The 18,112-nt window shown below is 37.5% G+C and overlaps 1 protein-coding gene across 1 annotated transcript in view; it reads right to left on the bottom strand.

The window, feature by feature from the left end:
• Window positions 1–18,112, bottom strand: part of RPS6KA6 (ribosomal protein S6 kinase A6) — a 180,888-nt gene that overhangs the window by 87,722 nt on the left and 75,054 nt on the right. Inside the window, exon 6 of the mRNA XM_052663075.1 lies at window positions 17,706–17,785. Within this exon, the coding sequence (XP_052519035.1) occupies window positions 17,706–17,785 (80 nt within the window). The remainder of the gene's footprint in view (window positions 1–17,705; window positions 17,786–18,112) is intronic.

Below are 18,112 nucleotides of genomic sequence, written 5' to 3'. Positions count from 1 at the left end.
TATCCTACTTGAGGACAGTCTCTGGAAAAAACCTTCTGGCTAACCTTGTTATCTTAAAATGTAAATTATGGGAGTAGGTCTAATGAGGTCTTTACAACCTCCAGATATTCTTTTGATTCATTGCAATAACTAATTAGAGAGTATATAATTTCATTGCTAACACTAGCAAGGGGATACTCTTTATGCCCCCTTCTAATGCCTATGTCAGAAGCTTTCTCTATCTCCTTTATATTTTAATAAAACTTTATTACACAAAAGCTCTGAGTGATCAAGCCTTGTCTCTGGACCTGGATTGAATTCTCCTCCAGAAGCCAAGAACCCCGGCATCTTTATGTGGTTCAACAACAACCTTTCACTGTTGTCCCACTATATCTCGGAACCATGTTTTAATAAGGTCCTTTAATAACCCTCTGGGAAGGGGTCCTAGACAGACCCTATCATACAGAGAATTCTGTTCTATAATAATACATCAAAGTCATGGTCTATGTCCATGCATGGAATGTTCTACACTGGAGATAAGCAGATACAAGCCAGAGACCTCAGCCATTTAAGCAATGGCTAGCATCCCAGAAGCACATTGTTCCTTTCTCACAGCAAGTTCTGGAGCTCTGGGAATCAACAGTAGCTCTCCCACATTCAACATTTTAATTCTGGAAGTGAGATGTTGAATCACTATCACCCAATTAAAATTCTACTTATTCTTAGACTATCACTTCAAGACAAAATGAAGTAGATAAGGGCAGGATTTATTCTCCCATCAGAAACAACTAAACACCAGACAAAATATATGAAATGACACGTTTCAAGACATTAGACATCAGGCAACAGAGGATAGTGAATACTGATTGAGAGATGAAAATAGCCTACAGTGTCCTAGCTTACTACCTAGAAAGAGGTCCTAAGCAGTAATGCAAGGAGGGTAAAGTCAGACAGAGCCTGGAAGACTCCTAAGTTGATGAGATGGATCTGAGAGACTGGGGAGACATGATGGAGAGAATTCAGAAGATAGAGTACAGAAGGGATAAATACAGAGAGAACTGTAGAGTTATATAGATGGTATTCCTCAAGTACTCAGCATCTGTGAGTGAAGAAACTAACCTGAGCCAGGAAAATAATCAAAGGATTAGAGTGACTAATCCATGGAACTCATACAGGGTCAGGAATAGTTCATGTTACCTCCAAAGAGAGCAGAAAACTCTGTAATTCACAAGGCACTGGATGGAGAAATCAGATGGATTTTGTTTCCAAGTAGAGTAAAATCAACCACTGATTAATGTTGCTCTGGTCCAGTTTCTTCTGAGGGATTCCTGCCCATAGTGGTAGATACAATGGTCATCTGAGTTAAATTCACCCATTCCAGTATATTTTAGTTCGCTGATTCCTAGAATGTCAACGTTCACTCTTGCCATCTTTTGTTTGACCACTTTCAAAATGCCTTGATTCATGGACCTGACATTCCACGTTCCTATGCAATGTTTGCTCTTTACAGCATCAGACCTTGCTTCTGTCACCAGTCACATCCACAGCTGGGTATTGTTTTTGCTTTGTCTCCATTCCTTCATTCTTTCCGGAGTTATTTCTCAACTAATTTCCAGTAGCATATTGGGCACCTACTGACGTGGGGAGTTCCTCTTTCAGTATCCTATCATTTTGCCTTTTCATACTGTTCACGGGGTTCTCAAGGCAAGAATACTGAAGTGGTTTGCCTGCGGGCAAGAATCCCTCAGAAGAAATGGAGTAGCCATCATGGTCAACAAAAGAGTCTGAAATGCAGTACTTGGATGCAATCTCAAAAACAACAGAATGATCTCTGTTCGTTTCCGAGGCAAATCATTCAATATCACATTAATCCAAGTCTATGCCCCAATCAGTAATGCTGAAGAAGCTGAAGTTGAATGGTTCTATGAAGACCTACAAGACCTTTTAGAACTAACACCAAAAAAAGATGTCCTTTTCATTATAGGGGACTGGAATGCAAAAGTAGGAAGTCGAGAAACACCTGGAGTAACAGACAAATTTGGCCTTGGAATGCAGAATGAAGCAGGGAAAAGACTAAAAGAGTTTTGCCAAGAAAATGCACTGGTCATAGCAAACACCCTCTTCCAACAACACAAGAGAAGACTCTACACATGGACATCACCAGATAGTAAACCCCGAAATCAGATTGATTATATTCTTTGCAGCCAAAGATGGAGAAGCTCTATACAGTCAACAAAAACAAGACCAGGAGCTGACTCTGGCTCAGATCATGAACTCCTTATCATCAGATTCAGACATAAATTGAAAAAAGTAGGGTAAACCGCTAGACCATTCAGGTATGACCTAAACCAAATCCCTTATGATTATACAGTGGAAGTGAGAAAAATAGATTTAAGGGCCAAGATCTGATAGATAGAGTGCCTGATGAACTATGGAATAAGGTTCATGACATTGTACAGGAGACAGGGATCAAGACCATCCCCATTGAAAAGAAATGCAAAAAAGCAAAATGGCTGTCTGGGGAGGCCTTACAAACAGATGTGAAAAGAAGAGAGGTGAAAAACACAGTAGAAAAGAAAAGATATAAGCATCTGAATGTAGAGTTCCAGAGAATAGCAAGAAGAGATAAGAAAGTCTTTTTCAGCAATCAGTGCAAAGAAATAGAGGAAAAGAACAGAATGGGAAAGACTAGAGATCTCTTCAAGAAAATTAGAGATACCAAGGGAACATTTCATGCAAAGATGGGCTCGATAAAGGACAGAAATGGTATGGACCTAACAGAAGCAGAAAATATTAAGAAGAGGTGGCAAAAATACACAGAAGAACTGTAAAAAAAAGATCTTCACAACCCAGATAATCACAATGGTGTGATCACTCATCTAGACCCAGACATCCTGGAATGTGAAGTCAAAAGAGCCTTAGAAAGCATCACTATGAACAAAGCTAGTGGAGGTGATGTCATTCCAGTTGAGCTATTTCAAATCCTGAAAGATGATGCTGTGAAAGTGCTGCACTCAATATGCCAGCACATTTGGAAAACTCAGCAGTGGCCACAGGACTGGAAACGGTCAGTTTTCATTCCAATCCCAAAGAAAGGCAATGCCAAAGAATGCTCAAACTACCGCACAATTGCACTCATCTCACATGCTAGTAAATTAATGCTCTAAATTCTCCAAGCCAGGCTATAGCAATACGTGAACTGTGAACTTCCTGATGTTCAAGCTGGTTTTCGAAAAGGCAGAGGAACTAGAGATCAAATTGCCAACATCTGCTGGATCATGGGAAAAGCAAGAGAGTTCCAGAAAAACATCTATTTCTGCTTTATTGACTATGCCAAAGCCTTTGACTGTGTGGATCACAATAACTGTGGAAAATTCTGAAAGAGATGGGAATACCAGACCACCTGACCTGCCTCTTGAGAAATCTGTATGCAGGTCAGGAAGCAACAATTAGAACTGTACATGGAACAACAGACTGGTTCCAAATAGGCAAGGAGTATGTCAAGGCTGTATATTGTCACCCTACCTATTTAACTTATATGAAGAGTACATTATGAGAAACGCTGGACTGGAAGAAACACAAGCTGGAATTAAGATTGCCGGGAGAAATATCAATAACCTCAGATATGCAGATGACACTACCCTTATGGCAGAAAGTGAAGAGGAAATAAAAAGCCTCTTGATGAAAGTGAAAGTGAAGAGTGAAAAAGTTGGCTTAAAGCTCAGCATTCAGAAAACAAAGATCATGGCATCCACTCCCATCACATCAGGGGAAATAGATGGGGAAACAGTGCAAACAGTGTCAGACTTCATTTTTTTGGACTCCAAGATCACTGCAGATGGTGACTGCACCCAGATGCTTACTCCTTTGAAGAAAAGTTATGACCCACCTAGATAGCACATTCAAAAGCAGAGACATTACTTTGCCGACTAAGGTCCGTCTAGTCACGGCTATGGTTTTCCCTGTGGTCAAGTATGGATCTGAGAGTTGGACTGTGAAGAAGGCTGAGTGCTGAAGAATTGATGCTTTTGGACTGTGGTGTTGGAGAAGACTCTTGAGAGTCCCTCGACTGCAATGAGATCCAACCAGTCCACTCTGAAGGAGATCAGCCCTGGGATTTCTTTGGAGGGAATGATGCTGAAGCTGAGACTCCAGTACCTTTGCCACCTCATGTGTAGAGTTGATTCATTTCAAGACTCTGATGCTGTGAGGGATTGGGGGCAGGAGGAGAAGGGGACGACCGAGGATGAGATGGCTGGATGGCATCACTGACTCGATGGACATGAGTCTGAGTGAACTGTGGGAGTTGGTGATGGACAGAGAGGCCTGGCGTGCTGCAATTCATGGGGTTGCAAAGAGTCAGACACGACTGAACGACTCAACTGAACTGAACTGAACTAGTCCATTTAAACAGCCTGAAAGAAACTAGTTCACAATAAACTACACAAATTCCAGAACAAAGTTCAATACTATTTAGAGGAATACAAAAACCAAAATATAAAAATATCCATCACCTAACAAGGTGAATTTCAGGATGTGTGTCATCCATGAAAAATTACTATTTATAGATCTAAGGAAATTACCTGAGTCCAACAAACGAACAACACTAAATTAAAAAAAGAAAAAGAAACCACACAGCTCACAAAGGATCAGGATAAGTCCTGTACCCACAAGTGAGAGTGAAAAATCACTTAACTGATAGTATGTTGGTTAGAGTACTAAGAAGGGTCATTTCAGTACTAGAAAAAAATTAATCCTAAATTCTGCTCTTGTCTCACATAATAAAGTTAAAAGCAAGACTCAACAGGTCAACTGCATCCCAGAAAAAAGCTAAATACTTTGTAAGAAAACACAAGTATCTAGAGTACAAGAAAATTAAATTTAATAAAATTAAGTAAAAATGACCATACAATTATGCTGCAATTGAAGCACAAAAGCAACCATAGACAAATCTTAAACACATGGGTGTGGTTGTGTTACAATAAAACTATTTACAAAAAATATCAGCAGGCCATATTTGGCCTGAGACTATAGATCCCCGGCTGTTGAGTTAAAGAATTATACTACAAACCCTAAAAGAATTACTAAAATAACACAATGCAATGCTATTTTGATAAAAAGCTAACTGAAGATAAAATGATAGCAGAGAAAAAGAGAACACATGTACACCTGTGGCAGATTCATGTTGATGTATGGCAAAACCAATATAACATTTTAAAGTAATTAGCCTCCAATTAAAATAAATAAATTTATATTAAAAAATAAAAAAGCAAAATAAAAGAACAGATGGGACCAAAAAAAAAAAACCCACAAATAGAAAGATGGGACGATTTAAACCCAATCATATCAAAAATCATATTAAATGTAACAAGTCTGACACACCTATTAAAAAGCATAAATTGTCAGACTGTGTTAAAAAAATAAAATAATTATATGCTGCCTTAAGTACTGCACATTAAATATAAAGACAAATTAAATAAAAATGTGAAAAATACTATATTAAACTAACAATAATTTTTTAAAAACCTGGATTAACATCAATGTAGATTTCAAACAAAGAATGTTAGCAAGAATAAAGTCAACACTCTCAGACATAAATCACAGCAGGATCCTCTATGATCCACCCCCCAGAATTCTGGAAATAAAAGCAAAAATAAACAAATGGGATCTAATTAAAATTAAAAGCTTCTGCACAACAAAGGAAAATATCAGCAAGGTGAAAAGACAGCCTTCTGAATGGGAGAAAATAATAGCAAATGAAGCAACTGACAAACAACTAATCTCAAAAATATACAAGCAACTTATGCAGCTCAATTCCAGAAAAATAAATGACCCAATCAAAAAATGGGCCAAAGAACTAAATAGACACATCTCCAAAGAAGACATACGGATGGCTAACAAACACATGAAAAGATGCTCAACATCACTCATTATCAGAGAAATGCAAATCAAAACCACAATGAGGTACCACTTCACACCAGTCAGAATGGCTGCGATCCAAAAATCTGCAAGCAATAAATGCTGGAGAGGGTGTGGAGAAAAGGGAACCCTCCTACACTGTTGGTGGGAATGCAAACTAGTACAGCCACTATGGAGAACAGTGTGGAGATTCCTTAAAAAATTGCAAATAGAACTCCCTTATGACCCAGCAATCCCACTGCTGGGCATACACACCGAGGAAACCAGAATTGAAAGAGACACATGTACCCCAATGTTCATCGCAGCACTGTTTATAATAGCCAGGACATGGAAACAACCTAGATGTCCATCAGCAGATGAATGGATAAGAAAGCTGTGGTACATATACACAATGGAGTATTACTCAGCCGTTAAAAAGAATTCATTTGAATCAGTTCTGATGAGATGGACGAAACTGGAGCCGATTATACAGAGTGAAGTAAGCCAGAAAGAAAAACACCAATACAGTATACTAACACATATATACGGAATTTAGAAAGATGGCAATGACGACCCTGGATGCAAGACAGGAAAAAGACGCAGCTGTCTATAACGGACTTTTGGACTCAGAGGGAGAGGGAGAGGGTGGGATGATATGGGAGAATGGCATTCTATCATGTATACTATCATGTAAGAATTGAATCGCTAGTCTATGTCTGACGCAGGATACAGCATGCTTGGGGCTGGTGCATGGGGATGACCCACAGAGATGTTATGGGGAGGGAGGTGGGAGGGGGGTTCATGTTTGGGAACACATGTAAGAATTAAAGATTTTAAAATTAAAAAAAAATAATAATAATAATAAAAAAATAAAAATAAAAATAAAAAAAAAAAAAAAAAAAAGAATAAAGTCAGTCATCTCATAATGATAAAGGGTAAATTCACTAAGACGGAATGATAATCCTAAGGTTTATGCACTTAATAACAGAAATTAGACATATATGAAGCAAAATTTGACAGAAATTCAAAAAGAAACAGATAAATCCATAATTATAGTTCAAATTTGAACCATTGTCTCTTAAAAATTTTTAAGACATATAGACAGAAAGTTAGGAAAAATACCAACTATCAAAGAACTTAATCTAACTGATATTTACAGAACTTTCCAGTACCCCAAGTCATAATACACACTCTTCTGAAGTACACATTGAACAATTTCCCAAGATATACCATATTGTGAAGCATAAAACAATTTAAGGGAATTAAGTCATACAAACTGTGCTGTTTGACTAAAATAAAATTTAATTAGAAATCAATAATGGAAATTTATCTGGAAGCTGCCTAAATATTTTAAAATTAATTTGCATACTTGTAAATAGTCTATGAGTCAAAGAAGAAATAAAAGGAAATTGGAAAACATGTTGAACTAAAGGATAATAAAAGCATCACAAATCATCCATGGGATTTTCCAGGCAAGAGTACTAGAGTGGGTTGCCATTTCCTTCTCCAGAGGATCTTCCTGACCCAGGGATTAAACCCAGGTCTCCCACATTGTAGGCAGATGTTTTACCGTCTGAGCCACCAGGGAAGCCCTCAAAATTTGTGAGATGATGCTAAATTAGTATTTAGAGTGAAACTTACACCACTACACACTTATTTTGAAAAGAAGCAAAAGTCTTAAATCAATAACTTCTATGTCGATCTTAAAAACCACAAAAGCTAGTGAAACACAAATTAAGCAGAAAAAAAAAAAGAAGTAATAAAGATTAAAGTAGAAATAGAAAACAGAAGAAATGCAATAGAGAAAAATCACTGAAACCCAAAGCTCCGGGTTCTTTGAGAAGAAAAATAAAATTGGTAACAATCTACCAAGCCTAAGCAAGACAGAAAAAGGAGAAGACACAAAATACCAGTATTAGGCATGATGATATCAACAACAATAATGATTCTATACCTATAAAAATCATAACAAGAGGATACTATGAATAACTTTATGCCAAGGAATTTGGTAACTCTGATGAAATGCATAAATTCCTTAAAAGACATGATACAAAAACTCATTTAAAAAGAAAAGATGAACTGAATAACCCCAAGTAACTTTTAAAAAACTGAATTTATAATTAAACACTGTACCACTGAAAAAAACCCTTCAGGCCCAGATAGCTCCACTAGTGAATTCTATAAATCATTTAAGGACAACGTAACATTGAGCTTTTGCAGAAAACTGAAGGGGAGAAAATTCTACCCAACTCATTCTATGAAACCAGAATTGCTCTGACACCAAAATTAGATATGATCAATAAAGAAAACTACAGTCAAATATCTCTCATGAAAATAGATGCAAAAATTCTTAACAAACTTCTAGTAAATATCATCCAATAATATACAAAAAGGATAATACATCATTACTGCATGGAGTTCCCCCACAGATGCAAGACTACTTCAACATTTGACAATTAGTTCAATGTAATTCACCATATTAAAAGATTAAAGAAGAGGACTTGCCTGGTGGTCCAGTGTATAGAATCTTCCTGCCAATTCAAGGGACAAGGGTTCGATTACAGGTCTGGTGACATTCTATATGCTGTGGGGCAACTAGGTCCTGTATGCCACAGCAACTAAGCTCATGCTCTAGAACACATGTGCTGCAATTACTGAGCCAACATACCACAGCTACTGAAGCCTATGGGCCCTAGAGCCCATGCTACACAACAGAAGAAGGCATCACAATGGAAAGCCTACACACCACAACTAGAGAAAGCCTGTGCAAAGCAATGAAGATCCAGTACAGTCAATAAATAAAGATTAAAGAAGAAAAAAACATATGATCATCATCTTAATAACTGCAAACAACAACAAAAAAAGTGTTTCACAAAATCAAACATGCATTCCTGATAAAAACTTCCAACAAACTAGTAATAGAAGGGAAATTTCTCAATCTGATAAAGAACTTAACTTTGTAATTCATGGTGAACATATGCTTTCCTCATAAAATCAGAAATAAGGCAAGAATGTCTCCTTTTATCAATACTTTTCTAAAGAACCTGGAGGGTCAAGTCAGTGTTACAAAGACAAATAAATGAGTCCATAATGGAAAAGAAGTAAAACTCCTTATGTGGATTAAAAATAGAAACTTCTATTTGTAGTCTATCAAAGTGCTGCTAGATAAAGTAAGTTTAGTTATATTTTAAAATACAAAATTCAATATCAAAAAAGTAGTATTTCCATCCATTTGAAAATAAAATTAAGAAAGTAATTCCACTTACAACGGCAGTATTAAAAAGAAAAATATTCAGAGACAAATCTGACAAAACACGTAAAGATCTATATGCTGAAAATGACAAGATACTGGTGAGAGAAATTTTAAAAGACTTAAATAAATGGAGAGCGATACTGTCTTCATGGATTAGAAGACTCAACACTGAAAATGTCAATTATATAAAAACTGAACTATAGATTCAATGCAATCCCAATCAAAATCCCAGCAGGCATTTTTGTACAAAGTGAAAAACTACTTTATAAATCAATATGGAAATGCAAGAGATCTAGAAGAGGCAAAACAACTTTGAAAAAGATGAGCAAACCTCAAGGACTTGCACAACCTGAGTTTTTATAAATACTTATATTTTATAAATATAAAGGAATCAAGAAAGTGTTGTATTGGCATAAGGATAGACAAATAGAAAAGAGTGTCTTAAAAAAAAAAGAAAAGAGTGTCTAGATGTATTAATAGATCTTCATGTACACGATCAACTGATTGTCACCAAAAAATACAAGGTAATTAAACGAAGAAAGCATTTTTGTTGTTCAGGTACTACATCGTGTCTGACAATCTACAGCCCCATAACGGAAGCACTCCAGGATCCTCTGCCCTTCATTATCTCCAGAGTTTGCTGAAATTCATGTGTATTGAGTCAGTAATATTATTCAACTATCTCATTCTCTGCCACCCTCTTCTCCTTTGCCTTCTACATTCCCCAGCAACAAGGTCTTTCCCAATGAGTTGTTCCTTCACAACAGGTGGCCACAGACCTGAAATTTCAACATCAGTACTTCCAGTGAGTATTCAGGTGATGATTTACTTTGGGATTGACTGGTTTGATTTCCTTGCAGTCCAAGGGAGTCTCAAGAGTCTTCTCAAGCACCACAATTTGAAAGTATAAATTTGTCAGTGCTCAGCCTGCTTTATAGTCCAAATTTCACATCTGTAAAAGATCTTCATTGCTGGGAGCCAGCACGGGAGATCCCACCCATGGTAAAGGTGGGACAGGACTCAAGAGACGCCCCGACCCCACCCATGACAAGGTCAGGTAGGCAAGGCAGATCAAGAACTCAAGAAGCCCCTTAGATCTGCTCGAGCATCTACCCCCCGAAACCAAAATCTGTTATAATGCACTGTTCTGACATTAACAGGGGCTATCCCCAACCACCTTTCTCTGGAAAATTAACTTAGAGCTCCAGTTAGTAGTCTTCTGCATATAAAAGGAGTGTCTCAGCTCAAACCTCTCTGCTGGCAGACTAGCTTGTGTGACAGGATTATCCACACTCTTGCTACTACATACATGATTGTTTACAACCTCTCAACCATAAACAGCACAGAGAATTTGGAGTATTTTGAAAGTCTTTGTTAGCATAGGGTTTTTCTAAAGATAAAAATCATTTTGATGAAGTGTTTCATTGCTGAGTTAATGATTGCCGCCAGGCCTCCATATCCTTAGGCACCTGGGAGTATGTTAATCAATGTAATTGGAATGTAGAAAAAGAAATATAGTAGTTTTGATGCTACCAATACTAGATTTTTGAGTTAATGAATTTTATCTTTGTTATAAATCACTGTACTCCTCTTTCTTTGTTATAAATCATTGTGCCCTTGCTATGTAAGAATGTAACTTTATCACTATCTTAAGACTAAGTAGATCTTAAGGGAACACAAGTTTTCTGATTGACTAACCTTTATCAATAGAAAGAAAGATGGGGCCATAAAATGTTAATAGGTCTCCAGACCAGAAGATATTGTAAACAAACGTAAGACCCTTGTAAGAACAAAGATATGCAAAGAACACTGTCTTTAGATAAGGGTCAGAGCAGCTGACCCTGCGTGACTCTGTGTACAACTAAAAGTATAAAAGCTTCCCTGAAAAATAAAGAAACGGACCAGTTCCTGGAAAGACTGGTTTCCCCTGTGTCATCTTTTTTCCTTTTCTGGCTGAATTCCCATCTGGAGCGTGGAGGCTCGCCAGGCCTACTAATTTTGCCTGGGCTTCTAAGATCTGAACGGGGAGGCACTTTGTGTCTCTGCTCCTTCGGGGGACCAGGAAGACACCTGTGGCCTAGGTAGGTGGTGCAAACCCCTTGTCTCGGGATTTTATTGGTTCTCCATGTAAACCAAGTTATTCAGCCTCTTTTCTCCACTAATTTTCCTACTACACTATTCTTTTCTAATCTCTCTCCATAGCTTTAATTAAACAATTTTCCTCTAGACGCCAACTCCACCCCCGCTTCGTATTATCCTGGATCCACCAGAGTTGGACCCCAGCACTTCATGACCCAGATAACCACAATGATATGATCACTCACCTAGAGCCACGCATCCTGGAATGTGAAGTCAAGTGGGTCAAAGCATCACTGCGAACAAAGCTAGTGGAGGTGATAGAATTCCAGTTGAGCTATTTGAAATCCTAAAAGATGATGCTGTGAAAGTGCTGCACTAAATATGCCAACAAATTTGGAAAACTCAGCAGTGGCCACAGGACTAAAAAAGGTCAGTTTTCATTCCAACCACAGAAAGACAATGCCAAAGAATGTTCAAACTACCACAAAACTGTACTCATCTCACACACCAAAAATGTAATGCTTAAAATTCTCGAAGCCAGGCTTCAACAGTACATGAACCGTGAACTTCCAGATGTTCAAGCTGGTTTTAGAAAAGGCAGAGGAACCAGAGATCAAGTTGCCAACATGCACTGGATCATCTAAAAAGCAAGAGAGTTCCAGAAAAACATCTACTTCTGCTTTATTGACTATGCCAAAGCCTTGCACTGTGTGGATCACAACAAACTGTGGAAAACTCTTCAAGAGATGGGAATACCAGACCACCTGACCTGCCTTCTGAGAAATCTGTATGCAGGTCAAGAAGCAATAATTAGAGCCAGATATGGAACAGCAGACTGGTTCCAAATTGGGAAAGGAGGACGTCAAGGCTGTATATTGTCACCCTGCTTATTTATCTTATATGCAGAGTACATCATGCAAAATGCCAGGCTGGATGAAGCACAAGCTGGAATCAAGACTGCTGAGAGAAATATCAATCACCTCAGATATGCAGATGACACGACCCTTATGGCAGAAAGCGAAGAACTAAAGAGCCTCTTGAGGAAAGTGAAAGAGAAGAGTAAAAACTTGGCTTAAAGATCAATATTCAAAAAATGAAGATCATGGCTCCTGGTCCCGTCACTTCATGGGAAATAGATGGGAAAACAATGAAAACAGTGAGAGACTTTATTTTTGGGGGCCCCAAAATCACTGCAGATGGTGACTGCGGCCATGAAATTAAAAGACACTTGCTCCTTGGAAGAAAAGCCATGACCAACCTAGACAGCATATTAAAAAGCAGAGACATTACTTTGTTGACAAAGTTCCGTCTAGTCAAAGCTATGGTCTTTCCAGTAGTCATGTACGGATGTGAAAGTTGGACTAAAGAAAGCTGAGTGCCAAAGAATTGATAATTTTGAACTATGGTGTTGGAGAAGACTCTTGAGAGTCCCTTGGACTGCAAGGAGTTCCAACTAGGCCATTCTAAAGGAAATCAGTCCTGAATATTCATTGGAAGGACTGATGCTGAAGCTGAAACTCCAATATATTGGCCACCTGATGTGAACAACTGAATCATTTGAAAATACTCTGATGCTGGGCAAGATTGAAGGCAGGAGGAGGAGAAGGAGATGACAGAGGATGAGATGGTTGGATGGCATCATCAACTCAATGGACATGAATTTGAGTGAGCTCCAGAAGTTGGTAATGGACAGGGAAGCCTAGTGTGTTGCAGTCCATTGGGTCACAAAGAGTAAGATATGACTGAGTGACTGAACTTAACTGAACAGGACTATTGGAAAAACCATAGCTCTGATCTTTATCAACAAAATAATATTTCTGCTTTTTAATATGCTATCTAGGTTTGTCACTTCTTTCCTTCCAAGGATCAAGTATCTTTAATTTCATAGCTGCAGTCACTGTCAGTAGTGATTCTGGAGCCAAAGAAAAGAAAATCTGTCTTGGCTTTCTTTTTTCCCCCCTTCTATTTGCCATAAAGTGTTGGGACCAAATGCCATGATCTTAATTTATTGAATACTGTTTCAAGGAAGGTTTCTCACTCACCTCTTTACCTTCATGAAGAGGCTCTTTAGTTCCTCTTTGTTTTCTGCCATTAGAGTGGTATCATCTGCATATTTGAGGATGTTGATATCTTTCCTGGCAATCTTGATTCCAGCTTGTGAGTCATCCAGCCTAGCATTTTGCATGATGTACTCTGCATATAAGTTAAAGAAGCAGGGTGACAATATATAGCCTTGATGTACTCCTTCCCAATTTCGAACCAGTCAGTTGTTACAAGTCTGGTTCTAACTGTTGATTCTTGACCCACATACAGGTTTTTCAGTCGACAGGTAAGGTGGTGTGGTATTCCCACCTCTTGGAGAATTTTCCATTATTGTGATCCACAATGTCAAAAGCTTTCGCATATTCAATGAAACAGAAGTAGAGGATTTTCTGGAATTTCCTTGCATTCCCTATGATCCAATGGATGTTGGCAATTTGATCTCTGGTTCCTCTGCCTCTTCAAAACCCAGCCTATACATCTGGAAGTTCTTGGCTTATGTATTGTGGAAGCCTACCTTGAAGGATTTTGAACATTACCTTGCTAGCATGTGAAATGAGAGCAGCTGTGTGGTAGTTTGAACATTTTTTTTGGCATTGTCCTTCTTTGGGATTGGAATGAAAACTGATCTTTTCCAGTTCTGTGGTCACTGGTGAGTTTTCCAATTAGCTGTTAAGGCATTCAGCACCTTAACAGCATCATCTTTTAGGATTTGAAAGAGCTGAGCTGTAATTCCATCACCTCCACCAGCTTTGTTAATAGTAATACTTCCTAAGACACAACTGACTTCAAACTCCAAGATGTCTGGCTCTAGATGAGTGACTACTTCACTGTGATTATCTGGGTCATTAAGGCTATTTTTCCTAGTTTTTTCTGTGTATTCTTGCCACCTCTTCTTAATCTCTTCTGCTTCTGTTAGGTGAACAACTTTGTCCTTACAATTTGTCAACAAATTGTCCTTACAATTTCTGTCCTTTATCATGCACATTCTTGCATGAAATATTCCCTTGATATCTCCAGTTTTCCTGACGAGATCTCTAGTCTTTCCCATTCTATTGTTTTCCTCTGTTTCTTTGCATTGTTTATTTAAGAAGGCCTTCTTATCTCTCTGGGCTATTCTCTAGAATTTGCATTCTGTTGGGTAAAGCTTTCCCTTTCTCCCTTGCCTTTCATTTCTCTTATTTTCTCAGGTATTTGTGAAGCCTCCTTGGAAAACTACTTTGCCTTCTTGCACATCTTTTTCTTTAGGTTAGTTTTGGTCACTGCCTCCTGTATAATGTTACTAACCCCCATTCTTCAGGCACTCTGTCAACCAGATCTAATCCCTTAAATTTATTAATCACTTCTACTATATAATCAGAAAGGATTTGATTTAGGTCATACACGAATGGCTTCCCTGGTGGCTCAGATGGTAATGAATCTGCCTGCAATGCAGGATACCTGGGTTCCATCTCTGGGTCAGGAAGATGCCCTAGAAGTGAATGGCAACTCACTCCAGTATTCTTACCTGGAGAATTCCAAGGACAGATGAGTCTGGTGGGCAACAGTCCATCAGACCACAAAGAGTCAGACACGACTGAGCGACTCACACTTTGAATGGCCTAGTGCTTTTCCCCACTTCTTAAATTTAAGCCTGAATTTTACAATAAGGAGCTCATGATCTGAGCCACAGTTAGCTCCATGTCTTGATTTTTTCTGACTGTATAGAGCTTCTCCATCTTAAGCTTCAAAGAACATCATCAATCTGATTTTGGTATTGACCATCTGGTGATTTCCATGTATAAAGTTGTCTCTTTGGTTTTGGCAAAAGGTGTTTGCTACAACCAGCATGTTCTCTTAACAAAACTGTTAGCCTTCACCCTGCTTCATTTTGTACTCCAAGACCAAACTTGCCTGTTATTTTGGGTATCTCGTGACTTCCTACTTTTGCAGTGCAATCCCCCTATGATAAGAAGGATATCTTTTTGATGTTCGTTTCAGGTGTTGTAAGCCTTCATAGAACCAGTCCACTTCAGCTTCTTTGGCATCAGTGGTTGGGGCATAGACTTGGATTACTGTGACGTTGAATGGTTTGCCTTGGAAATGAACCAAGATAATTCTGTCGTTTTTGAGATCAAACCCAAGTACTGCCTTTTGGACTCTTTTGTTGACTATGAGGGTTACTCCATTTCTTCTATGGGATTCTTGCCCACAGTAGTAGATATAATGGTCACACCCATTCCCATCCATTTTAGTTCAGTGATTCTGAAGATGCCAATGTTCAAACTCACCATCATCTGCTTGACCATGTCAAACTTCCCTTGAAATAATATCCAGGTTCCTATGAAATACTGTTGTGCATACAACTTTCACTTTCACCACCAAACACATCCACAACTGAGCATCTTTTCCAATTTGGTGCAGTCACTTCATTCTTTCTGGAGCTATTAGTAATTGCCCTCTGCTCTTCCCCAATAGCATAATGGACACCTTCCAACCTTGGGGGGCTCAGTTTCCAGTGCCATCTTCTATTTCTTTTTTCCCTTTTCATAGTGTTCATGGGATTCTCAAGGCAAGAATACTGGCACTGTTTGCCATTTCATCCATCAGTGGATTACATTTTGTCAGAACTCTTCACTATGACCCGTCTATCTTGGATGGCCCTGCACAGTATGGCTCATAGTTTCATTGAGTTACACAAGCCCCTTTGCCAAAAATGACTGTGATCCATAAGGAGGAAGAAAGCAAAGGCTTTTCCAATGATGATGCTAAACCAATAAGATATCTATATGCAAAAAGAGGACAAGGTGTATGATTGAGTTCCTTCAGCTGTTCACCTGAAAGTATCACAACATTTTTAATCAGCTATACCCAAATTCCAAATTAAAAGTTTTTAAAAATGCCTGAAATAAAAAGGATTGTAATTTCAAAACTCAAATACAGTTCAACATTTCTTATGTATCAGTAAAATATGGATAACTGTGAAAAAATAACTAACACTTATCACCATATATGAAAAGGAACTCAAAATTGATTATAAACATAAATGTAAAACCAAAAACTTGAAAATTTCTAGAAAACATAAGAGAAAATCTTTGTGACCTGGGATGAGGCAAACATTCCTTAAACAGGACACCAAAAACGATCATTCATAAAAGGAAAAATGTATTATAAGTTAGACATCATCAAAACTAAGAACTTCTGCTTTTTGAAAGACACAGTTAAAGAGAATGAAAGGCTAAACAATAGACCAGAAGAAAATATTTTCAAACATACATGATAAAGGACCTAGCATTCAAAATATATAAAGAGTTTCAAAGTTCAGTAACAAAAAATACTCAATAAAAAATGGGCCAAAGATTTAAACAGATATTTTATCAAAAAAGATACATACATGTCAAATAAGCACATGAAGAGATGTTCAACATCATTAATCATTAGGGCTATAAAAATTCAAAACCACAATAAGGTCATCATACACTTATCAGATATACAAAATTAAAACAAGACTGACCATACCAAGTGTTGGTAAGAATGTGGAACAACTGAAACTCTCATATACTGCTGGTGAGACTGTAAAAATTATACAACCTCTTTGGAAAATAGCTTGACAGTATCTTTAAGTTAAAATATAGACCTACTATATAACCCAGTCATTATATTCTTAGATATTTAACCATGGAAGAAAAAAGCATATGTCCATACATGAACGCTTCTAGTAGTTTTATTAGTATTATCCAAAAACTGCAAAAAAAGTATATCCATCAACAAGTGAATGAATAGACAAATCACTGTGTACCCATACAGTGGAATATTACTCAGCAATAAAAATGAACTACTGATGCATGCCACAACTTGAATGAATCTCGAAATAATTATGCTAAAATAAATAAGCCAGACAAAAAACCAATACATATCATACGATTTCATTTATATGAAGTCCTAGAACATGAAAACCAAATAGTAAAGAAAGCAGATTCAGTAGTGGTGGGGCAGGAGGGAAGCATTACAAAAGAATACAAGAAAACAGTTGGGGACGATGGATAAACAAATTATTTTGATTGTACTGATGGTTTTATAAGTTTACACAACTGTCAAAATTTATCAAAGCATGTACTTTAGTAAGTACAGTTTGTTGTATATCACCTATACCTCGCTAAAGCTGTTTTAAACATGAATAAATTAAAGCTTACTCTCAAAGGCATTTTGGTAGCTTGAGCAGCCAAAGTCCTAGGCGTGCCCCTATCTACTTCATCCAGTTATTTTTACTGATCTTATTCCTAAGAGAAAAATGAGTAATGCATTGAAATGATTTACATGACAGAAAATGCCATTAACTGGCACATTCATGAAATATTATGCAACCAAACAGAAAAGAATATTTAAAATTTCCATAGCAAAAGTAATTAGCAAAACAACAAAAACAATGTCTTAGTTTTGTTTCAATAAAATATAGCAAAAATTTACAAATACTCACCTCTTTGGATAATCTTGTGAAGACATCTCCTCCCCTGAGAAAATCCAATATTAAATACAGCTTCCCTTCAGTCTGAAAGGCTAATTAGAAATTAAAAGGCAGATGTAACACTTTTTAAGGCTTACAAAGCTTAGTATACTTTTTATTTAATATAGCTGTTTAGAATTTTATCACTGCACACTATACTGAAATTAACCATTTACTTACATGGTGCATTATTCAATAACATCATTTCAAAATTAAAACTAGTGTTGAAAAGCTATAAACGCCTTTCCACAATATATCAGATGTTCTACATTGTAGCTTTACACAGAAACTTGTAACATCATCATTTTCCTCATTTATGAAGCACAATAATCTACTGCAATTGCCTGAATTCTACCTTCCCATCTATTGAAAATCTACTA

This window comes from Budorcas taxicolor, chromosome X (genome assembly GCF_023091745.1).
Source record: "Budorcas taxicolor isolate Tak-1 chromosome X, Takin1.1, whole genome shotgun sequence".
Taxonomy (NCBI): Eukaryota; Metazoa; Chordata; class Mammalia; order Artiodactyla; family Bovidae; genus Budorcas; species Budorcas taxicolor.
This window is presented reverse-complemented; position numbering and strand designations above follow the sequence as displayed.